General features: G+C 38.0%; 1 protein-coding gene across 1 annotated transcript; it reads left to right on the top strand.

The window, feature by feature from the left end:
- sdcbp2 (syndecan binding protein (syntenin) 2) lies at positions 1–25,278 on the top strand. Its single transcript, XM_088082595.1, has 9 exons — positions 1–160; positions 6,250–6,301; positions 7,783–7,879; positions 13,697–13,797; positions 16,020–16,184; positions 18,735–18,910; positions 20,200–20,371; positions 21,457–21,548; positions 23,544–25,278. The coding sequence occupies exons 2-9, from the start codon at positions 6,251–6,253 to the stop codon at positions 23,596–23,598; spliced, it is 909 nt and encodes a 302-aa protein (XP_087938721.1). The 5' UTR covers positions 1–160; position 6,250; the 3' UTR covers positions 23,599–25,278.

A 25,278-nucleotide genomic window follows, 5' to 3' on the forward strand; every position in this document is an offset into this window, starting at 1 on the left:
GGACCAGGGACCAGGAAGCCAGCAGTGACATCACTTTCCAGAATTCCCCTTCAAGCTCGACGAAGAGCCACAGCTACGAGGGCAGAAAAACAGAGAATTAACGGAGTTTACTGCTGTCTGAGAACTGTTTCAGCTCATTTCACAACCAACACACATCAAGGTGAGTCTCTCTCTAACAAACCTTTAAATCAAACCGCCTCTTACGGAAACTGTTCCTCCCAGGTTTCGTTTACCTAATAAGCTAACGTTTACCGACACACTGCTAGCTCCCTGCTCCCCTGCTGTTTATGTCGAAACAAAGACGGTCTGCAAAGCGACTCGAATAAAGGCACTAACATTATTTCATGTATCTTTTAATGTGTTCTAATGTATATTTGTTAGCTTGCTGCTACGTCTGTCTGCGTGCCTGAACCAGCTAGCAGCGGTTGGTTAATTTTTAATGTTAGCATTGATGCACTGTAACGTGGGTTTGAAGCTTTTTGACGTAGCCTGTCGTGTGATATAAACATATCACTAGCTGGTTACGCTCTAAAAATACATACAGGCGTTTACCTTAATATTAGAATATGAAGAGAACGCCTTGCAATTATCATTAAGCTAACGCCATTTAAGCCCTACGTATTATCTCTGAGCCCGTGTTGTTATAGCGTTATTACAGCTAGCTAGAGGCGTCTGTTTGATTAACGGTAAATTAAATGTCTTAATGTGTTACTTAAATACACTTCAATACATTGTGGCTCAGTTAACGGGTCCAGTAGAAAGGGTGTTGGGTCAGTTCAAAGCGGCAACAGACCTCTGTTCCGTTTTACCGTTGTGTCAGTCCTCCTCCCTCCCTCCCTCTCCCTTTGCCTGTTTCCCAGTCGTGTCAATAGACCGGAACAAGCTGCCAAGAAGACCACATTCTTGTATCTAACCAATTCGTTCAGGCTTACTGAAGTTAGCACCCTTTTTTCTCTCCAGTTTCCACTAAATGCTTTTGCTTTGCTTTGCTAGCTCCGTACTTTCAGGCTGAGCAGCAATGAGCACAACAGTGATGTGAAGCCTCTTCCTGAACTGTTCTCAGTGCATTTAAAATATACTCATCAAACGTTTTACTAGCTTCTCTCCCATTTAGAAACGTTGGAAATTTCCTCTTACATTTCCAAGAACGTCTTGTCCTCGTTATTAGACGTGCAACTCCAGGAGGGAGTCACGGATTAGGTTATGTCATTGCAAAAGCTGCCCAAACTCAAATTTTTTCCAGGCTTAGGGGTTGTTATTTATTGATCAGAAACGGTGGGTAGCTGGGGTGTGACTTTTTTCCCCTCCCTAAAGCTACAAATATTTGTTCTTGAGCCTCCCCGAGTGACTTAGAGAAAATGCATGTCCCTTCCCTACACTGTAAATTATTTGGTTTTAACCCGTTGAACCTGTGCAACGAGCAATAAAGGAAGTGACCCAGAATTAGTAAAAAAATAATTAAAAGTACGAGAAAGACGACCTGGCAACAGGAGAAAAAAGATAGGAAGAAAAAAGAAAGTTATTAGAAGGGGAATTACCTGGAAAAGGTGCTTTGAAATTATTATAATTTTTTAATGCTATTTGAAATATGTAATTGTCATAACTTTTCCTTTGCTTTTGTTCCTTTTTCCCTAAAGTAATAAAATGTAAAAGAAAATTGCTTGAAAACTGGTAAGGATATCAACACAAACAAAAAAAAATAAAGTAAAAAAACAAGGCAAACAAGACTTGTAAAAAGTGCTTAAAAATTCTAGTATTTCTACAATATAATTTAAAATAATAAATTATGATATTGGTAAATATAGTTTTTCCATAGCTTTCTTTTGTTTTTCCTTTGGCCTTTTTTCCCCCATAGTGTTTTTTTTTTTTTTTTAAAGTTGCTGATCATTTTTTTCCAAACTTTTTTAAATAAATCACACCAATTTGCTCAGAGTTCAAAGATTCAAATACTCGTGAAAGCCATCTGAAAGTAGGGTAAGAAAAGGGATGTTGCTCCAGGTTTCAAAAAGTTAAAAACGGACCCTGTGATGTTTGAAATTTCAAGGTCGAAGACTAAATCCTGGAGTTGAAAAAAGCTTTTTTTTTTTTTTAGCTTGTTCATGCCCCCACATAAATAACAAACAGTCCCTTATTCACTTATATCTCAGGCCAGCTAATCCAAATGAGGGAGGAATATTAAGCGAGCAAACAAACACAGCTGTAAAGTAAACACTAGAAGGTATTAAATGTCCCTCTGTTTCCACTGACACAATGATGCACTTGTCTGTGAGGACTGAGAATAACAGAGTAGAGTAGTGGCTGGAGTAGCTTGGAGAGTGGCAGTGATGTGATTGTGGTCAGAATGATTTGTTTATTTTAGGGACTTGATGCATTTTTCCCTTACTGGCATCAAAATGAATGTTAACCACATATCCTACCTCTTTGTGTACACAGCATTTCAACGTAGACTCTTCAAAACTTTTGAATAGACTTATTATTTTGTGATGGGCTACAGTATTAGCTTTTGGTGGACATTGTATGTGATGTGATTGAGCAAGAAAGGGGGTCAAATCTTTCTATTTGATTAGATTTTTCATACTGTTGTCTGTATTTGGCTTTTTTATTCCGTTAGTAGGGTGGTCAGGATTTTTGTGGTTTTATACCATACTGTTATCCTCCTCACATCCTTCCTGTTCCTTATTGACTAAGAGTTGTGCTCACACGTCTTGTGACTGTGACACACAGTTGTCACAATGACAGCGTGGTGAAGAGAAAGGATAATAAGTCATAATGCTTCAATCCTCAGCACTTTATTCACACAAAATTAGAAGCATAAAGTGGATTGGTATCTGTAACATGATCAATCCACATTGAATACAGTTTCTTTGAAATTGACATTTTTAAATTATTTTTTTCCGTTACCACTTCATTTAGTCTTGGCAGGTTGTGGCTCAGTTTGACCTCATGTTACCTTATAATAAATTGAGAAATAAAGTAGGGGTTGACCAATGTTGTTTTGGCAGGGCTGATACTGATACAGATTATTAGTGATTAATGAGACTGATAACCGATATTTGGAACCGATATGCATTTACAATAAAAATGAATATATTTCTGTCAAAATTTAGAATTTTGTAATATAACAAACTTCAGCACAAAACTTTGTTTGAATGCATTTAGCAGATGTTTAATCAAAACTGAAACTTTCAACATCATATACAGCAAGTTCCCTGCAACAAAAAAAAGTTAAGTGAAAATTCAAATTAAAAAAGGAATAAATAAAATAAAATGTTGTGATGTGTTGACATTTATTGCATTTTTTCAACTACAAATTATGTCCCCAAAGGAAAGCTTTTTTTAACATCTGTATTATCGTATAAGATTAAGTTTTCAATCTGAACATCTCACTTTTGTCATTTCAAACAATTGACTGGATTCTTCTATTGGGTCACCAACAGTTTAATGTGTGTTTGTAATATCAATAACTTATGCCTTAAAAAATAGATACTTGGGCGGTGTAACAATATGTAAATGTCACATGAAAATATTGTAATACTATGCTGTATCAATCTTTCCCTTGCCCCTACTGTAATGTAGCACTTAAAACCAGAAAAGACAACACTTAGGATATCAGATATTCAAAATTTAAGACGATATCTAATCTCATATCATGGCACTGATGTGATATGGATAAATTGCCCAGCTCTACCCTGAGTTAAGGTATGGAATTTGTTTCAGTTGTAGAACTGCAACGATGAGCTGATAATCAGTTTGTTATGAACCCTTTAAAACATGAGAAATATTTCAAAAACATGAGAAATGGGGAATGAGCAATTTAAATAACAAACAAACAAGGAAATGACCTGAAAGAAGTGCTTTAAAAATTAATAATTCTGTTAAATAATTTTAAATATGTAATTATGATAGTTAAAAATATAGTTTTCTGAACATAAAAAACCTCCAAAGTGAGTAATTTCTTCCAGTTTGCAGAACAGTTCTTGTTAAGTTGCCCAGTGCCTTTTTTCCCATGTATTCAAAAGAAATTAAATTGATTTGCTCAGATTTGAAGGTTTAAATGTCTAAGAACGTACAAAATTGATGTCAAAGGGTTTGGAAAGTAAGAACTTTTTCAAACAAAAATGGCATAAAATTGTACGGTTGCCAGGTCCTCATATGTTAGTATTTGTTTTTCTTAGTTTCCTGTAATAATAAACTGAATATCTTGGTTTTGAATTGTTTCCCTTGCACAAATTTTCTGATATTTCATACACCAAACAGTCAAAAAAAATTGCATAAATTGAACACAAAAGAGATACTTTATTAGACAGTTGACAGTAGAGACTGACACATTAACACATGAAGAGAGTGTGATGACGTGCAGCAAAGGTCCTGAACTTGACTTAAACTGGGGACACTGCTATTTACACTGTGTGCACTTTAGACCAACAACATTTTCATTGTAGCACTAAATCTAAATGGTGTGCATGAGAAGCAGCCAATATCTTGTGTTTTTTCCAAATAACTATTAACACCAGGGCACAGGGAGAGGTGAGAGCATTAGTGTATGTGATTGCAAATGAAAGAACTGGATTTAAACAAACGGATGTCAGACTCAGACACACTTGTGTTTATTATCCGTCATCATGCTACTGCATGTTTCAGCCTGTTCTGCTCCATGGTGTGCATAATCTCAGTCAGCTGACTGGCTGTTATCTGACATTTCCTCTTCCCACTTCAGGTTGCTGTTGTGTTTATGTGCTGTGGTAATGAGTTTCTCTCAGTACTTCTGAGTCTTGTTTGGTTGGAGTGGATCACCATTTTTAGGAGCCCTGCAAGCCATTAAGCATGATGTCTTTACTTGAATATTTGTGTTTTTAGCCTATATGCACGTTTACTCGTGTATTGTGTTTTGTGACAGCCTGTATATAGACCATAGTGTTTTTTAGTGTTATTTCATCATTTGACCTTCAACAGAATGCTTTTTTTCATGGAATCGGTGCGGGGGTACAGCTGCAATGCTGAGCTTGAGAGTAAATAAACATTATAGTAAGACGTTTAATGTTCCTTTCAATCTCCCCACTTGTGCTTCTTCTGCCTGCATGTCCTCCTCTCACCCCTACAGTGGTCCATGTATTCATCATTTACAGCAAAAAGTCAAAGTCTAAACTCACATCTACAGCTGATGTTCACGCGGTGGGAAAACAAGATTAGATAAGATGCGTTGCCAAGGTGAAATGATCAACTGTGGCGTCACAAAGTCGTGGCATAAATCAGAATGAGTGCACCTATTATTATCATCATTGTGCTCTCCACGTACCTACAGTGTGTGTGTTTGCAGCCGTCCATTAGCTGACAGGTTGTGGCAGTTTTGCTTTTGTTTTGTTTCTGTAGCTTTACTGTCAAAGCTAAAAAGTGCACAGAGTACTCAGATAATCTGAGCACTGGATCTCCTTGTCTTAGATAAGTTTGTCACTTGCCTGAATGCTTGTAATGAATGCAGCATTAAGCCTAGTTTAATTGTTTGCCTCACCAATGAAAAGATTATTTGAGAAAAACAAAGGTCTCAAAGCATTTTACCAATAAAAAGGTTCTATCTATCTATATACTTTAGCAGTTAACATTAGTTTAAAGGAAATTTAAAAATATAGAGATATATATCGTGTATCGCGATATAGCCTTTAAAAAACATGATAATATTTTCAAAACCTTATTGCCCAGCCCTACGCTGTACCTATATATTTGTTGACATTTCAGTTTGCTCACTGATGTACTGTATTTGCAGTGCAGCCTACCTTTAAAATTTAGCTTGGGTGAAATGGCTACATTTCGAATGCCTGTCAAGCATTCTCAGGTGTTATACTGGTTATTTGTGCTGCCAGATCCTCAGCAGAACATCTAGCTTCCTTGGACTTTATTTTTTTAAATTTTTCTTAATCTGTCAGTCATGTTTGTCATCCTTTTGCCATTTTACACAAACCATTTCTTTTTGTTTCTGTCAGTCTAGAAAACCTTAACAGTTAACAGGATGTTTGTTAAAGCTGCATACAGCTACAGAGTTGGTATTGATTCACGGTGGAGTACTCCATCCATAGCATCCCTTTCACATCACAGCGAGCCATTTGATTCAATATTAATATAGCATACAGCCTAATGGAGTATAAAGGTAATGGATGACATTAAGGTAATAAGAGGTTGTCCCAGTCAGCCTGTCAGTCTCCATCCTACCTTTCTTCAGGTCCTTCTCTCATAGCTGTTTGTGTCTCTCCTCAGGATGTCCCTGTATCCATCCCTGGAGGACCTCAAGGTCGACAAGGTTGTCAGGGTAAGTGTGTTGTTGTGAATTGATTTAGACAGAAACATCTGTCTGGAGATAATTAGCTCTGTGGTCTGCAGCAGAGGAAGCAAATTATTTAGCTATTTTTGGCATGATAACCAAACCAGCTTTTGCTTCCTGTTCATATGTGCAGAAAGCAAGTATGATTCTAGCCTGTAAGGATGACAGAAATATAGCAATATAGCACAGGGGGATTAATAATGCAGACAGACTCAAAATTTTATTTTTTTTGCGAGTGTCTAGTTCTAAAAGGGCACAGCGCAGATTTTGCACATGAAGTTCAGTTTACTCTTTGGTAATACACAGTCTCTGAAAACCGTCGCCCGATGTTTCCTGTGGCGTGGATCTTTCTGAAATTTCACGCAGAAAGCCTGCGGGTTAATAAAACATTCTGTCTTGAAGTGTTATGGGAAATGTAGCATCAAGAAGTTTTCAATGCTTTATTCACATAAGGGACCAGATGTCAGGCTGTCTCTGGTCTCTGCTACATGATTTGACCATTCTGTCTTTAGTCTGTCTCTTGTGAGCAGCGTTGCCAAATTGGGGGTGTTAAATTGAGGTACAGGAGCCTTAAAATGCCCATGTTTTGAGTGAAATGATCATATGTGAGTCATAACCATGGGAACAGAAATGCATAAATGTGTTTTGTTTTACAAAACAGGCATTTAAATGACTTTCAGTCACACCTGCAAATCTACCAAATTTGTTGTTGTGTTTTTGCCTTTAGAGCCTTGTTTAAGTGACAGATTATGGGACTATGGGGAAGTCTGTTTATAGCCCAATAAACCATAAAAATAGTTTTAATCTGTGAAGATTATTTTTCTGCAATATCTTATTTTCTGCAATAATCTAAAATCCTGTGGGAAAATCCAGGTGGATTTTGTACAAGAGAAATAATAACGTTAACTGCTGTGGCGGCCTGCAAAAAAAAGCAATTCCTGCAGCACTCTTTATATTAAAATGAGTCATCGCAGACTAAGGCTATGTTTAGATGAGAAGGTTTGTCTGAAATATCATGGGCAAAAAGTGGGCCTGTGACATCACCGTTCTGACGGGATCCACGCATTCCCAGTTTACATGGTGACAGAGGGGTTGCGTTTTCAAAAAATTCAAAAAATTAACATTTGCATGTCATTGAGGACACCCTCTGTTGGTGCATTGTTTTAGAGGACGCAGTATGGTGCAATCACTTAATCTGATTACCAATAGTTGTAGTGCTTAGGCCCAAAGTACACTTTTCACACTCAACTCACACTTGCTTAAAGCCATCCATTCAGGACCAAGACTTAATACTTACTTTGTTGATTTTTTTAAAAGACATACATTTCTAATGAAGATTAATGTTTCCATAACAACCTCACATCTATCATTTTCCCCCCTCAGTTGTATTTCTTTGCCTTTCATCCAATATTTACCATGTGAAGTCTGAGTAAACTTCCAGCTGACTAGTGTGTCTGATTACTTCCCAGGCCCAGGCCCAGTTTGCCCAGACTGCTGCCCCCATGCCGGCCATTACTGAGGGAACCTACCAGCCTCAGCCCGCCACTGCTGTGATGCCATCATCAAGTGAGTCTCACATATAGAGTATTTTAATCTACACTCAGGAAAATTAGTAAAAACTCCTCTTTCTCTACTAGTAACAGAAACACCTTTGCATGAATTAGCTTTTTTTTTTTCTCCTGGTCATTCAGTCTCTTTGCTCTCATTTCTTCTGCTGGATATTTGTTGATGTTTCTATGCGGGAGGTCTGTGAGGCTGAGCTTGTGCTATTCTCTTGAGAAGCAAAGCTCAGCAGTGTTAGGGATGGATAAAGACGAGTGGAATGAGAGGACTGGGATGGGAGGAGGAGTTATGGGGTCTTTGGACAATAACTGGAGTAAATGGGCCCCCCACACCGGCTATGATTTCTCTCTCTTTCCCTCTGAATTTGTGACTGTTTCTGTTTTGTTTCTTTCTTCTTCTCTCATTGTATTCTGCTCGGAGCATGTGTTTTTCTGAGTGAAAATGAACTTTGCAGCACTCTAGACTGAGATGCAAGAAAAGAATGCAAAACGAGGCATCCACAAAAGATTAAAAGTTGGTTAAAGTTGTACAATGGTTCCTTTTGGAGATTACAGAGCAACTCCTCTACTTATTTTCACTCACTTCACCCCCTTTACCCGTTCTCCCACTCATTCAGTTTCTCTGTTTGGATGCAAAATCCTGTGGGCTTTGGCTCTTTTGTTTTTTTCCTCAGCAGAGCTAGCTATGAGTCACCATGGAGACTGGCTCTGGCAGTTGTGCTGGGACAGGGCATGATGGGAGAAAGAGAAGAGGAGGAGGAGTTGATTTGAAAAGGAGGAAGGGTGGGAGAGACCCAGCAGTGTAAGAGTGAGCGTACGTAGAGGAGGAGTTTGTTCTTCTGGTGCGGAGAAGAGAAACAGAGGGAGGTGAAAGGGGACAGAGTCAACACAGGACCTCAGCCTAGCTAGATATGCTTACAGAAAAAATGGCCAAATTTCAAGAAATTGGTAGATTTTGAAAATGATTAAAATTGACCTGGGGAAAATGTCCAGACAATGATATTGTTATTATTATTATTATTATTATTATTATTATTATTATTATTATTATTATTATTATTATTGAGAATTGATATAAAATTATTTGGATTTTTTCCCCATCATTGTTGTTTTTTTTGTTCTGGTAATTCTTCTGTTTTTAATTTTTAAACTAATTTCCTGCTAATTATTAGGTAATTTCTTCTCAAGTTTCTCATAGCCTTCTACCACTGTTTCTGAAAGAAATTGAGCCACTTTGCCCAGGTTTCATAGGGTTAAAGCATCAATAAGACATATTAATGGGTAAAGCAGGAGTCGTATTCATCCAGAGGAATTTCTCAGGAGACGTGAATCCAGCTCTTTAATGTGGAAGCAGAAGTCTGAGCTCGGCTGGTGTTTCCCACATGCTGCAGCTCTGGATAGACTTTTGAGAAGAAAGGGGTCAGGCGAGAGGTAAACTGCACTAACAGAGAATAAAAAGAGCATCATCGATTGGCCTCTGTGGGTAGATGTGGAGCAGGTGTGTGTGGGGGAGGTGAATGAAAGAGACGGTGATAATACATGCGAGCACAAAAACATAAATGAAGAAAAACATTTTCTGAAATAATGAAACACATTTAGTGTTTTTTGTTTTAAATATTAGTGACATTAGTGGAGGAGTACAGGGTGAATCACGATGTGCATTTCTCTATCATTTTTTTCATGTTTTGCCAACAACATGTGGGTGTTTCTCTCTCCCTCTCTCTATTGTGTGTCCCATGACTGGAGCTGTCAGCTGTACCTGCACTGTGGGTGATTTCTGAGTGTTTGGGTGGAGTGTGAATGTGTTTGAAGTTATTTAGCCAACCCATGTTGACTTTAGTCTTGACACCACCTGCTGCAATCATTGCACAGTCATTGTTGTTGAAACAAAAAAAATACTGATTACAGTATTAACTTGAGCTACGTATTGGTGCTGTCTGTAGCTCTAATTGGTTAACCCTTTGAAACCTGGAGCAACATCATAACTTGTGCTGCTTTCAGATATTCAGGAAGTACTCAAACCTTTGAATTAAAAATATGAGGAAAAAAGGCAATAAGCAACTTGGTAAGAAATGTTTCACAAATTACAAGAAATTAGTTGATTTAGAAAATTATTTTTAAAAAGCAAGTCTCGTTTGCCTTCTTGTTTTGTTTTCTTTTTCTTTTTTCATTTTTTATTTGTTTTATTTTTTAAACTAATTTTCCTGTACTTTTTACTAATCTCTTGCAAATTTTGGGGTAATTTCTTGCTCATTACCTTCTTCCCTTGTTTTTGAAAGAATACAAGCCAATTGGCTCAGGTTTCATATCAGCTTTTGAGATATTAGTATGATTTGCATTCTTAATCTAAAAACCTTCTAATAATACATGGTGAATCTTTATTCAGGTAACGCAGTGCAAGAAGACCAAAATGTAAAAGGATCAAAAATACTTTCTGATCCTTAAAGGGACAGTTCACCTGAGAACCAAGAACACATCTATTTTCCTCTTACCTGTAGTATTGTGTAATAAGTTGATTATTTTTTATTTTTATTTTAGTGGCTAAACAGTTCCTTTAATAAGGTTTAAGTAATTTATATGAAAGTCCAGTACAATATTAAATAGTGAAACTACATGAAAAATCAGCTCAGTCTTAGTTTTGCAGCTATAAGGTCACTAATATTAAGACAAATGGAAATTTTGGCCTGATGATGGTGACAGATAAAAAGTTATTACAATTAATCCTAAGCGGAACCTAAATGTATGCATTAAATTTTATGGCAATTTATGTTGTTGAGAGATTTCATTAAAAGCCAGACATGTCAATCTGCTGTTTGCCTCAAAGGAAAAGTCATCACCAAAGTCATTAAGATTCATCATGTGGGAAGTATGAATATCTGTATCAAATTTCATGGCACTCCCTCTAACAGTTGCTGAGATATTTCTGTCTGGACCAAAGTTGTGGACCAGCAACACTGCCATCCCTACAGCACGCTAATAACATGATTATCTTATTCTATTGCAGTGCAGGAGAACTGAATAAATGAGCTCAGCTACTACAGTGGTCAGTGTTTGTGAGACCACCTAAAGAGACATTTATTTCTAGTAATTGCAGTCCTTACATGATTTATGTGCTTTCTTAACCTTTAAAAAAACAGGCTAATAGGCTTGATTTCCTTCAAAAACAAGGGCAAAGGCACTGAGCAACTTAAGAAGAAATGACCCAGAAATAAACAAGAAATTGGTTAAAAGAAAAAGAAAGTTACCCCAAAACAATCATGCAAACAAAAAACACAAAAAAGTTTAAAAGAAAAAAAAAACACATGAGAAACAAAAAATAATTTTAAATATTTAATTGTGATCATTCTAAATATAGTTTTTTTTAAATCTAAAATAATTCCTTGCATTTTGTGGGACATCTTTTGCCAACTTGCTCATTGCCTTTTCCTCTATGTTTCTAAAAGAAACCAAACTTTTTTTCATGGTGTTCACAGGTTTAAAAACTTGTGAAAAGCGTGTGAATGCTGCTCAAGTAAAGTGATAACAATCCAGGTCAAAATTAGTCGAATATTTGCTAAAATGCAGATATAAGGTGGTCACAAGCCCTAAAAGAAGTCAAGTCAACCTCAACAGTAGCTACGGTTACATGCACAACAACATTCTCCTATTATTCTGAATATGACAGTATCCTGAATTTGAGGTGGGTCATGTAAACAGCATATTTTGTATAAATGTTCACAATTAGGCTGTTTCTTGAATTAAGCATTTTCAGATTAAGATATGTAGAATATGCAAGACGCTTTTCGTTGTGCCCCAGTTAAACCGTAGACCGCCTTTCTTCTTGGCACTCCACATTAAGTTTGCCAAGTATTTGTCAAGCACACAGGAACATTGTAAATGGGTAGTTAACTCCAAATAACTGACTAGCTTCCTTTTTCGTGCATGTCACTTTGCAGCCACTACCTGTTTTAGCTTATGCTTCTTTTTTCTAGCGCTCACTACCTTCCTTACATATCCTTTCTTTCACCTTTGCCAGGAGAAATGCAGTAATCATTGCTCTGCTGCAAGGGCAACGACAGGCCCTTGTTGCCAGAAAAGTGATGCAGTCAGTGCAGGCAGGCAAGAAGAGGGACAGCCAAGTACATGCTGTCCCAACAGGGAGAGGACAGAGGAGACAGTAAAACAGGAAGACAAAGCTTTACCATAACATATATTTTTGATCTGTAATAGTGTGTAAGAATTCAAAGGAGAAACTTGGATAATATCGTGGAACTTAAGTTCTACTTCACCAGCTTTTTAGAAAACTGAGGAAAAGACCAAAGTGACGCTATCTGACCAGCTATGGGCCTTATGACTAATGTGCTACTAAGCATTTGCATAAAAGCTTTGTGTGTGCATTTCTACATCATTGTAATATTTAACCCTTAGGGCCCACTTTCCGTATCACTCTGCGCACAAAATGCACTTTTCAAAATCAAGCTATAAAAAAAACCCCAAAACATTAATATGGTTCTCTACTTTCATAGAGTTTTTTTTAAACCAACATCAGTACTAATCATAAAGATCTAATATTCATTAATTTTCAGAATTTTAATCCTTTAAATTTTTGCTTTTTGTCATGATGATGTTTTAGATGAAAAAGAAAGAAGAAAAAAAACAAAATGAATTTTTTCATTTTGTAGTAGTAGTAATTTTTTATGATGATGGCAGCTGTGGAAATAGCATGTATTTTCTCCATATGTCAAATATGGTTTAAAAATGCCTTCCTTAGATGGAAAAGAGCAAAAATGACAAATTCCAAGGCAAAAGCCCAGAATTAAACCCAGAAATAATACAATGCTTGTTTTTATGCTGTAATGGCTATTGGGTCAAAAATGGCAGTTTGAATGGGTTTCAGTGATGCATTTTTTATAATTTAAGTGTCATTTACGACATTTATTGCACGTCTATCCATCCAGGAAGGGGGACCTTGTTACAGGGTTTTTTTGGGGAGTCTTTCCTGAGGCAGTGTGAAGGTCTAAGGACAGAGGGATGTCATATGCTGTGAGGCCCTCTGAGGCAAACTGGGTTTTGTGATAATGGGCTTTATAAATAAAATTGAATTGAATTGAATTTAATGAACAGTATGAATGCCACAATTTTGTTAACACTGTTTATTTAAGACTTACTATAGGAGCTGAGCTGGAAATTCACAGATTAAACAAAAATTCACAATATTGCCAAAATTTATGCCATATGCATGAACACAGCCAAAATGATCAAAAAATGAAGAATGAAAGCTTGTAAAATGTGTCTCTTCGGGTGAAACAGAAACGAACACACATGGATCATTGCTAACACTTGATGATAGGGGCCTTTTCATCATAGCAAGGAACTGAATACTGATGCCAGGAAAATGTTACTATGCCGCAACACAAAGTGCTCATTATCAGCATTCTTCCAAAGGGTCGGCTCAGTGTAGCTCAAGCAGGACCTTGCTGTGATGAATAAATGATAAAATGTAAGAAAGACTGAGCTCAGCTAAAAAGACACTTAAAGTATGCCTTAAACAATGTTTGTACACTTGTGAATCCAAAACAACATAAAATGTAAAATTAAATGGAGTCTAAGTAGCTTTTGTTCAATTCTGCACGTGACTAGAAACCCTGAGGTAGGGTTCTAAGCAGGACATACAGTACGTATTAATGTATTCATTATGTAACATTTGATCTTTTTTTCCCTCTTGTCTCCTACCAACCACCTGTCTGTCACTCTCCACCTCTCCCACCTGCTCGGCCTCCCTCCATCTGTCTTCGGCTCCCTCTTTCACCCTCCCTCCCTTCTCCTACACTTGTTTCTCCAGGCTTGTACCCAAACCTGGAGGAGCTGGGAGACTACATGGGTCTGGTCCTTAACAGTGATGAAGTCCAGAGGAACCTGGCCCTTATACCTGTGGCTGACAATGTAAGTCGTTGTGCATTTCCTGGGGATCCTGAGTGCTTGCATGTATACATCTAAAAATTTGGATGTATTCTTGAGAGAGAGAAGAATTGCACTAAGCACTATGACATTGTCTGACTTGTTTAATTAAATAAAAAAAACGACAACACAAAAGGCCCGCTTTAGACAAGTTTAAACAACTGTGAACAGACTTTGATGTGTAAAATCAGAAGTTTCTCATTAATATCGCCATACAGTCCAAAAAGTGTTGTCTTTATAATTGTAATTAAAACATAAAACCAGTTATTAAAAAATACTGGTCACACTGAAGGAGACTTATGCTTTTCTGTATTTTGTCTCTTATATGGTCTTGAATGTAGTGTTAAGGTGAAGGATGCTTGTATTAAATGTGGACAGAGTTTGAGATACTGATGTAAATGTGTGTAAAAGTAACCCCTGTCAGCAAAAATCTCAGGATTTGAACTGTTTTGAAGCCTCTAGTCTCCACTGGGTCACTTAGGTGAAGCTCTATTATTGTTCAAAGTCAGAAAGGATCATACTTGATGATGTTTGTTTTATTATATTGTGTCTGTTTTTATAAATGAATTAATTAATGAAAAGAATAAATTAAAAAAGAATTAACATAACATAAAATGAAATAATTTAAAAAATCCAATTTAAAGGTTGGGTTTAGAAGCTTTTATTAGGGATGCTACGGTCAGGGAAACATGGAAACTGGGTTTCTGTTGTGATATTCTACCTATTTCAGGTATTTTTTCTGCTGGAACATGTGCTGTTGTGTTCAGAAGCCTTTATTTGTGATTTATAATGAGAAAAAGTATGGCTTCACACAGTCATTCCCCAGCTGAAAGTACCCTGCTACATGTAGCTACGTGCTAACATCTGGGAAACATGTCAATTTGATTGCCAACGTTGTTATTTCTTCCGTATGCAGTTTTGTTTAGAAGCTTTTACTGTAGATTTTTCACAGGAGACAGTCCTGCTATTTGCTGTTATAGTCATTCATTGACTGAAAATACACTGCTAACACACCTGCAGCTTCATGCTAATGTAAGGGAAACATGTAAACTAGGTTGTTGATATTGTTTATGTCTACCTATTGTAGATCAAATTCCTGCTGAAACATGTCAGGACATGTTATGGGCAAAAAAGTGCTACTGCACATTTCCTGGCTGCAAGTAGACTGATTTGTGCAGCTTCATGCTAATGTCAGCAAAACATGTAAAGGGTTTTCAATGTTGATCATTTATTTCCTGATTTTGGGCCATATTTCTGTTGGAACAGCGCAGTCGTGTTTTGAGGCTTTTATTGGTAGTGTTTTTTATTTTCATTGTAAAAAGTTTAGCCATTCTGTGCTACAGTCATTCCTGCAATGACTGTGCAGAAACGGAGAAAGACGACACACCCGGAATTGCTGACCAGTCAGAGCAGAGTGGGTTAGAGAGACAGGTGCGAAAACAGTGTTACAGACAGAGGATGAATTCAGGTGTTTTAGCACAAAACAGTGTTTTTGACTGTTAAAGTATGTCAACATCTCCTAGGGGAAACCTTAAATACAGGCGTGAACCTGAAAATGAGCATAAGAGGTCCCCTTTAAAGCCTCTCGCTTCACCCTATCAGTCGTCTGTGATTAAAAACCAGTTTTTTCGTGGATGGAGCCATGAGCTGTAGATCTATCCAAGCACAACAGTGTTCTGTTCCTGGAGATCCACATTACTGAGTGACTCACTGCAGGCCTGGAGCAGTGTGTGGGAGGGTGTGAGCTCTTCACTCCCCTCCATTTGCGTGTGTGTGTACGCGCACATGCGGATCCTGCAGATGTCAAGGCTCTTGCAGCACCCCCGCTTGTCAGCTGGCATTCAACCATCTGTGTTCTCTGCCATTTGCTGATATCTTCACCTCGACCATTATTTTTCTTATGTTTTTTAATTTCTCCATTGTGCGTGCAAAGCATGGTAATGATGAAGTTTTCAAAAGCACTGCCTGAAGCGTTCCTGATCTCATTCAGCGGTGGAGGAGGAGATGAATTTGAATCCTCCCACATGCCTCTATTTGATGCAGCATTCCTTTTTTATCTTTAGCTGAATTTTAATGTTACATGCCTCTTTAATCCTTTCTTCCTCTCGCCTCTGTCTCACCCCCACTCAATTTCCCTCTCATTCTCTCTCAACACACCTCCTTCACTTTCACACCTTCCTCGCCGTCTGGCTGTCCCCCCTCTTCAGCAAGTGGCAGTGCCCGCCAGCTCAGGTGTTGCTGGGATGGTGCGGCCAGTGACGGGGGCGGACATCGGCATCAGGAGGGCAGAGATCCGCCCAGGGCTGCGGGAGATTATCCTCTGCAAGGACCAGGATGGGAAAGTGGGACTCCGGCTCAGGGCCATCGACAACGTGAGTCGGCATCACAAAATTTTTGACGGACACATGTTCTCACATGAATTATTCAGCCCAGACTGACTGTCATAAACAGTCCCTCCCCTTTCATAACATACTGATGACTGAGAAAATCCACACTACGTCTTCTCCTAAACACAAGATCTGAGTCAAATCCTGTTTTACTTTGTGTAAAGGCGGTATACGATTTTATCGAGAATCACAATGAAAAAAAGCCCCTTTTCCACTGCACAAAACCCTGCTAACCAAGGGTATTTTATGGCTTTGGCCTTGATCTGCATTGATGGAAAAACTACTGCCAGGTGAATATGCTAATTTAGCCCCTTAACTAGCAAGGTGCACCCATGTACTGACGCAAAATACCACCTGTCTCCGCCTAAGCAGTGCTCTAACATCAATCCAAGTTTTCACCAAATTTTTGAGAGACAGACTGAATAAGTAAGAGATATATAAAAACAAGTAACTTTTATTAAGTTTTCACTGGCCTCCATGCTGCTCTCTACTGTTAAACTGTTCTTTGGCTAGTCTTTGATACTGTATATGTACACACCAGTAAAAAAACACACACAGAAAGGCATACTCATCTGCTGCAGAGCCGTGTGCATGGCTCTGCTCTACTTGTAATGGGAAAGGAGACTTAAGCCTATTTTCGATGGATTTATCTGTGTTTAAAAAACCCACATACACACGCTAACTTAGGTTGAAAACAGGTTTAAGTTGAGAAATTTCAGGTGGTTGCAGTCTGCAACTTCACCGCTAGATGCCAGTGAACCCCATACACTGGACCTTTAAGAATATTTCTTTCTCAGTAAAAAAAAAAAAGATTAAAAAGAGATGTCCTTTCTGTGACATGTTCAGATTATTTGTATGTTAACATTAAGTGATTACAGAATATTTTAGTGCCATTGTAAGATTTTTAAGCATAATACATTGCTTATATGCAGAAAACGTAAATAATTATTTTGGCCAGGATAATTATGACAATAAATTTTCAAATCATCCCATGCCTACTCAGTGTAAACACTCAAGATTCTCTTTATTTGGAGCATCATGACCAACATTTTGATTGCTAAGGTCATAAGGTTTTGCAAAAATAAAACCCCCAAAAAACACCTCCAACTAGTCAAACCCTTCATGGGTTGGTGGTGTTATTTACAGTGAGATTTGTTTATTTAAAATTGTGTTAATGCACAAACCCTGTATATGCACATCATGTCATTGTATTTAAACTGTCAAATCATATAACAGTATAGTCATTTTAAAAAGATGATGTTAGCAGCTAAAACAGGAAATGGGTGATGTTCATTATTCATCTAAGAGCAAGTTAGCAAAAGTTAATGTATGTAGCCAATTTCATTCCTGGTGGAAGCACAGTGTGCTGCACAAAGTGTGAGGTAGAAGCAAAGCCAGCAACTGACCATAAAGGTCAATCAAATCCCTCAAAACTAACAATAAAACCTCAGAAAAATAGTAATTAAAATGAAGAATACAACAATAGGAGATACAAAGTCGAGACTCGCACACTTTTTGCCTCTCTGATAGCTAAACGGCTGCTTGAGTAGATTGTAGTACATATCCAGTAGAAATATGGATTTGTTTTGTATGTTTTTTGTTGTTGTTTCTTTTTTTTTGTTTAGTTTGTTTGTGTTTTTTTTCTCAGAATTACTAATGGATTTTTTATTTCAGTAATTTTCAATTATTATCATTATTTTATTTAGTGATTTATTGTTTTATAACCAGTGTGGAAAAAAAGTTTAATAAAGTATTAATGAAAAATAAAATAAAACATGAAAAGTCATGAGTTAGAGTTAATTAAAAAAATGTTAAAATTGATTAAATAATAATACTAAAAGTAGACCATTAAAATAGAATAATACATATGATTTAAAATAAGTAAGAACTAAAACAAGAACTAAAAACTGGATAAAATTAGATAAAAAGACCAATAAAATATGACAGTAAAACCAACAAAAAAAGAGCAATTGAGAATAAATGTCCTGTCAGATAAACCAACAGACACTGAGTGAATTTTGATACTTCGCCAATTTGCAGCTGGAAACAGGCTTTTGAATTGAGCTAATTATTCAGTTTGGGTTGACTTGCACTCATATGGTTGGCATCGTTTGCAATGACTCAAATGAGTTGGCAAAAAGACACGATTCAGTGTATTGATGATAGATGTACTGCTGAAATGACACAGCACACCTGACTTTAGAGGCCGCCAAATCCTTCAAATTAAGGGCATTGTTCCAATCAAATAATGCCATTCTATTGCATGGACACAAAGTGAAGCAATTCCTTTAAAATGATTGATTAGACACAAGCTTTCTGTTGTTTTCACTGCATATACCATTCATTGTCTCAAATATCTTGCAATATCTTTCTGTCTTTATCAACACTTTATCTCCTCCTCCCCCCTCCTTACCTCCTTCCTCTTTAGTTGCTCCTCTGTTTTCTCTGCTTTTGTCGGCGTCTGCCTTCTGTCTCTTCTCTCTCTGTCCCTTTCTTGGACTCATTTTGGAACGCTTTATCTGTTTCCTCTCTCAGGGAGTGTTTATCCAGCTGGTGCAGGCTAACTCCCCTGCGGCCCTGGCCGGCCTGCGTTTTGGTGACCAGGTCCTTCAGATCAACGGGCAGAACTGCGCCGGCTGGAGCGTAGACAAGGCCCACAAAGCCCTGAAGGCGGCAGCCGAGACTCGCATCGAGCTCGTGGTCAGGGACAGGTTAGTGATACACTGAGGATGCAGGATTATAAGAGTGCGTCATAAACCTTCTCAGTTAGTGTCATGTTTGTTTTCTAAGCTCTCATCATCTTAAATGTGCACAGCTACCATGGTGGCAGTCTTTGGTCTCATTTATAGTGATGTTAAAGGAAAAGTTTTGCCTGTTCATACCAGACTGTAACGGTTCGAACATACAGTGACCGTGCTGCTCTGCAGTTCCACGGTATCTGCTTAAAGCAAAAAGGTTTGGCTCCCTCTGCTGGCTGCTCCGTCACTTGCACTTCCTGCTCAGCGCTCCTTTTAGTTTTGTTTTCAAGTAGTTTCAGTTTTTTTTGTAATTCTCATTTTATTGCTTATGGGAACGCATAAAAAACCCAAAAAACAAATGAATATGAAGACTTTTCAATCATGTAAAAAGGGAAAATAAATAGATAAATAGATAAATAAAGAAAAGAAATAAGTGAAGTAAATAGGAAAAAAGGGGGGAGGGGTGATTAAATAAATAAAAACATTAAATGAAGGGGTGAAAATAGAGAAGCAAACAAAAAAATACATTCTTTTGGATCAAAACATACACTTAGACAATAGATGATTACTAGTATCAAATAGTTTCTTTTTAGTTTGCATAGATGCAGCTGGCATTATAGGGAGTGCCCACAAAATGACATATCCCTGATGACCTGAGCTTAACACCCTGAGTACTCACAGACAGACGTCCACAGCTGTTCCTGACGTTAGCACTAGCCTGGACTGCACAAACACGTTGTCAGTTAGATGATAACGGCCTAAAAAATATGATTTATTTATATGTAGCTTTTGTAGGTGCCCTGTACCTCTTCGACAACAATCAGTGGCAAAACAACAACAATGAGCATAGATTTGTACCGGGGAACATCTTTTTAACCACCGACAGAGCCAGTCAATAAGTCAAGCTTCTGCCAAATCCAGTCAGAAAAACAGCGAAAAGCCCCCAAAGACACTTGGCGAGTGCTTTCTCTTGCAGAACATTAGAGTAAGCGCTCAGTGCTGCGGGAGCTGCCATTAATATTCTGCAAGCAGCAGCCTGCAAGCCATGTCACTCCTAGCTGACTCCGATCACACCACAACCCCAAATATGACAAGTCGCCAAATGTATCCATGTTCCCATCTGTTTCTAAGTTTATCATGTTTTCTTGATTGTTATAATACATGTACAAAGACACGAGTGCACTGTGATTTTCAGTAAAATAGTGTTAGGATAGGACTCTTAACATGAAAGCTGTATGCATCCCCTCTGTGTGTGTCTCCAGGCCATTTCAGCGCACCGTCACCATGCACAAAGACAGCTCCGGACACGTGGGCTTCATCTACAAGTCTGGTAAAATCACCTCACTGGTCAAGGACGGCTCTGCCGCCCGCAACGGCCTGCTGACTGACCATTACATCTGTGAAATCAACGGACAAAACGTTATTGGACTCAAGGTCAGGCACTTGTCTTTTCATTAACACTTTGAAACCTTGAGTGACACATCTTTTAGTCCTTTCAGATGCCTTTCATAAGCATTTAAACCTTTGAATTCTTAGCAAATTGGTTTGATTTCTTTTAAAAACATGGCGAAAAGGCATTGAGCATCTTGGTGTGAAATATTTCACAAATTGCAAGAAATCAGTGGTTTTAGAAAATGATTGAAAAAAATTAAATAAGGGAAAATGTCTGATGAAAAAGGAAGAAAGCTAGGGGAAAATATATTTCTAATTATCACAATTTTATGTTTAAAATAATGTTACAGAACTTCTATAGTTTTTAGGAGCTCTTCTGAGGTCATTTCCGTATTTTCTTATTGCTCTCTTCTCTTTTACTATGCTTTTCTATTCTTTCTTTTCTTTTTATTTTTTATTATTATTAATGTTTTTTTGCTGAAAATTATAGGTCGTTTTCTTTTATTTTATTATTTATTATGTTTATTTTTATTATTAATTTTTATTTTTCAAACAAATTTCTTGCTAATTTTTGGGTAGTTTCTTCTGTTGTGGCTCATTGCCATCTTCACGTTTTTAAAAGAAATTATGCTCAGGTTGCAAAGGGTTAAATAGTTTGATCATCAGTGAATATAAGCTATAAATAAAAATGTAATTGATATTAAGTGCTCAGTAAGTGAAGGAGTAATGTGTATAATGTAAGAAAGATGAGCTTCGTGAAAAAATGAGAATGAATAGAGAACATGTTTGATGCTTATAGAATTTTTGGAGGTTAACTCTTCGTTGGCATGGCTGCTTACATACTTGCAGAAGTTAGTGTAACGAGGGAACATGCAGCATTGTAAGAAAGTGCGGCATTCACCAGCTTCAGGTTTGTTCTCATGTGATGTGAAGTCAAACGGTGTTTAGTAGGTATCAGTATTGTTGCCATAGTTTGCTTTTAGTCCAGTGTTTTCTCTGACAGGCGTGTAGTTTCATTCTGCCCTGTGATGAAGGATTCAATGTTTTCTAAACGTGAAAGAAAACTACAGTGTGATTCATTAATCACACACGGTCCTCATGACACTGTTCCTGTGTGAAACTTCCAGGATTCTCAGATCAAGGACATCTTGACCACCTCTCCCACAGCCATGACCATCACCATCATGCCCAAGTTCATCTATGAACACATGATTAAGAGGTAGGACATCAATATTTTAGTTCATCTACTGTCGCTGCCATATTATTAAAAGGACACAACAGAGGATTTGTCACTCCTGGTCATAACCTTTTTATTAAATCCTGACGTCACCTGTGCACTGTGCCCAGAAACGTCTCAAACACAACAAAATGAGAAGAAAATTGAGGCTCTGCAGCTTAATACAATGCCACACACTTTAAGTGGGACATGAGTGATAATAAGAGGGATTACTTCTGTATGAGACTGCTCAGGAGGATGAGCTGTGGCTCTGTAGGTAGAGCGGATTGTCCACTGGGACTGGGCAATATAAAGGTATTATATCGTATCAGGATATGAGACTATATCGTCTTAGATACTGGATATTGTTATGTTGTGATATAAAGTAAAGGGTGTTTTTGATTGATTTTAAAGGTGGCATAACAGTAAAGTGATATACTTGTCTCAACTTATTCTACTTAAGTTCGTCTATACCAACATAGTCATTATATCTACAATACTAATGATTATTGATCAAAAATGGAATTGTGTTATACTTTTTCAAAGTACCACTAGTCATTCCTACAATATCATGACAAAGAGGGAATTTTGTTGAATATATGTATATATACAGTGCTCAGCATAAATGAGTACACCCTAACAGATTTTCAAAAAAAACACATATCTCTCCTTGGAATAAATACCTTCTATGGGGTCCTATACACTGAAATGTTCACACAACTCTGGCTTATTGGTTTTAAATGAGATTTAAGAGACAGAATCCACTTCCACTCAATGCTGACAAACACGGCGCCACATGGAGGAGAAATGTCACAGGACTTGAAAAAGAAGATCATTTCCTTACACAAAAAAAGCCATGGTTACAAGAAAATTAGTAAAATTAGTAAAGCATTGCTAATAAGTCAGATTACAATAACAAATGTGATCCAAAAATTCAAAAAGGATGGACTTGTGGGAAGCTCGCGTAGACGTCTAGGCCGTCCGCGGAAGTTAACACCTCGACACGAGCGTCTTATGATGAGAAGACTTGAAGAGAATTGGCATGCAAGTTCATCACAGTTAGCCAAAGCATTAAAGATTAAACTGGGGTGAGTGTTTCCAGTGACACAATAGGACGCACACTGCAGAGGACAGGCATGCACGGGTGTCCTCCGCAAAGGAAACCACTGCTGACGCCCATGCACAAAAAAGCCCGTCTAGCATTTGCCAGGGCCCATTCTGACAAAGAAGTGGACTATTGGGACTCTATACTATGGAGTGATGAGATGAAGATAAATATTTTTGGCATCCAAAGGGTGAGGAGTACAAGGACAAATGCACGGTACCCACAGTAAAGCAGGGTGGTGGCAGTGTTCTTCTGTGGGGTTGCATGAGTGCCGCAGGTGTCGGGGAGTTGCATTTCATCAACGGTATCGTGAATTCACAAATCTACTGCCAAATACTGAAAGAGGAGATGCTACCATCCCTCCGTGCACTGGGTCGCCGGGCACTCTTCCTACATGATAACGACCCAAAACATACAGCTAAGGTCACTGTTTGATTTCTGAGGAAGAACAGGCTGAACGTGATTCAGTGTCACCAGACCTCAACCTTCTGAAAAGATCAGTTGAGCTTCATTCTTCATCCAGCATCCAGGACCCGAAAGAATTCATTCAAGAATGGAGAAAGATAGATGATGCAGTATGTTGCCAACTTGCTCATTTAATGTCTGGAAGAGTTGGTGCTGTTCTTAGAAATCAAGGAGGCCATACAAAATATTGATTTAGGAGGCTTTGTTTTAGGGTGTAATCATTTTTGCAACACCTCAGTTGAGTTAAATGTACTATTTTCTTATCCTAATTATGTTGATGGTGACCATACTTCTACATTGATACAATAGATGTCTAATGAAACTCAGTTTTGTCAAAATACAGCAAATTGTACTCATAGACACTGAGCAATGGATGGATGAATGGATTCTGTATTACGCTATCATTGATGTGATTTTTTTATCTGCAGGATGTCGGGCGGCCTCCTGCGGTCAGCCATGGATCACTCTGTCCCAGAGGTGTGAGGACCAGGAGGAGGACCGTCAACTGTCAGGATGTCTACAATACAGAGATCTCTCTCTTTCTTTCTATCTATCTCTCTTTTCCTCTTTCATATCTTTATGTCTCTCTCTCTCTCTCTCTCTCTCTTTCTGTCTTCATACCAAACCACCTCCTGCATCACAATCATCATCATCGCCATTTCTCACCTTTAACATAATCTCAAATGCCTTTTTTTTCTATTTTTCAGTTCAGTGTAGTCTTTCCCCTTTCTCCATCTCCCCTCATCTCTGTCGACATGTCAAGTACTTTTTTTTATTTGTTAACCTTGTAGTCTAAGTATGACATGTTTATTTTCTTGTTTTGTATTTGAGATCAAGGACAGTACAAAATGTTTATTTTTAAGCCATGCACACTATCATGAGTCCAGAGCTTCCTCCTCAACCGTTGGAGATGATTTATTGGCACGTGACCTTTCATCTTGTCAAAATGCTGTAAAAGCCAATGCTCAGTCATCAGAGCCCGATCATTTCGATGACAGCTGTGCTCCCAGTCCCTGCACTTGGCCCCTAAAGTGTGTACGTAACTAATCTGAGCTGAATTAACACCCGGGGGCCTCATTCGTGTTTGCTGACTTGATTCTAGATTCCAGTGTCATTTTTTTACACGGCCAGTGATACTAACAGGTTTTAGCAAAGGAGTTTTATTTAGTTTACACCATATACTGGTGGAAATTAGTGTTGATTTTGACATCGAGATTTTTTTTCATTTTGTAGATTCCAAATATTTCTAACACAAGTGAGCGTTGAGTAGTTTCCACCCTTTTCCAAGCGGTAGCGAGGTATCATGATGAGACTCTGATGTGTTGAGTTTGTTGGTGTTGGGAACACTGTGTGCACATTCCAGGGAAAAGTGTAGGGAAAGGGGCAGCAGTAGATGTTTGTGTCCCATACAGCTGGGACTTGGCCCTGTCCACAAAAACTCCATAAGAGCTTTGAGACTGTGAAAGGTACAAGTAAGCGTTGATGTGATAAGCTAGCTGGAGGTTAGCTGAAGGGCGTTTGTCGGATATGGCCTAAAAACTATAATGATATAGTTGAGAAAAGTTGGAGACAGAATGGTGTTTTTTTGGGCAGGGTCTGCGCTGGGCGGACCCACTAAGTGCACTTTCCACTACCTTTTAAGAGGTTGTCTTTCCTGTATCCATTTCATCAGTGAATTTCAACAGTCGTGCTTTTTTTTTATGATTATTGTGTTTGTGGTGCCTCATGTTAATGAGAGAACTCATGAAAACAAATGTGTATGTTAACCACAGGAAACGGCTGAAATTTGATGCTGAAAATCATGCGCTCAAATTGAAAGCATTTAAATTCCACATCATGGGTTTAGCCAATGAGCTTGCTCTCCTCTGCTAAGTGTTGTTAGAGGACGTCCCTCTGTAATACCCCCCCCCCCCCCGACTGCTGAGCACAATGAGACTGAGCAGAGCTCTCACAGTCGAGAATTTCTACTTGTTATATAAAGTTGCTCCTTTTAATGCTGTTCATGTTCGGATGCATGTATTCCTTTAATTTTCTAGGTATGCAATCTGATAAACATCACTGTCATTCTGTAAGAAAATGCTAGAAAAAAAATCTAAAAGTTTATATACGAATGTAACCAAGATAATATTGGAAAACAAATAAACAGTCTTTCTGTTCACATTA

This window comes from Plectropomus leopardus, chromosome 9 (assembly GCF_026936395.1).
Source record: "Plectropomus leopardus strain MGB_pleo_1.0 chromosome 9, ASM2693639v1, whole genome shotgun sequence".
Classification (NCBI taxonomy): Eukaryota; Metazoa; Chordata; class Actinopteri; order Perciformes; family Serranidae; genus Plectropomus; species Plectropomus leopardus.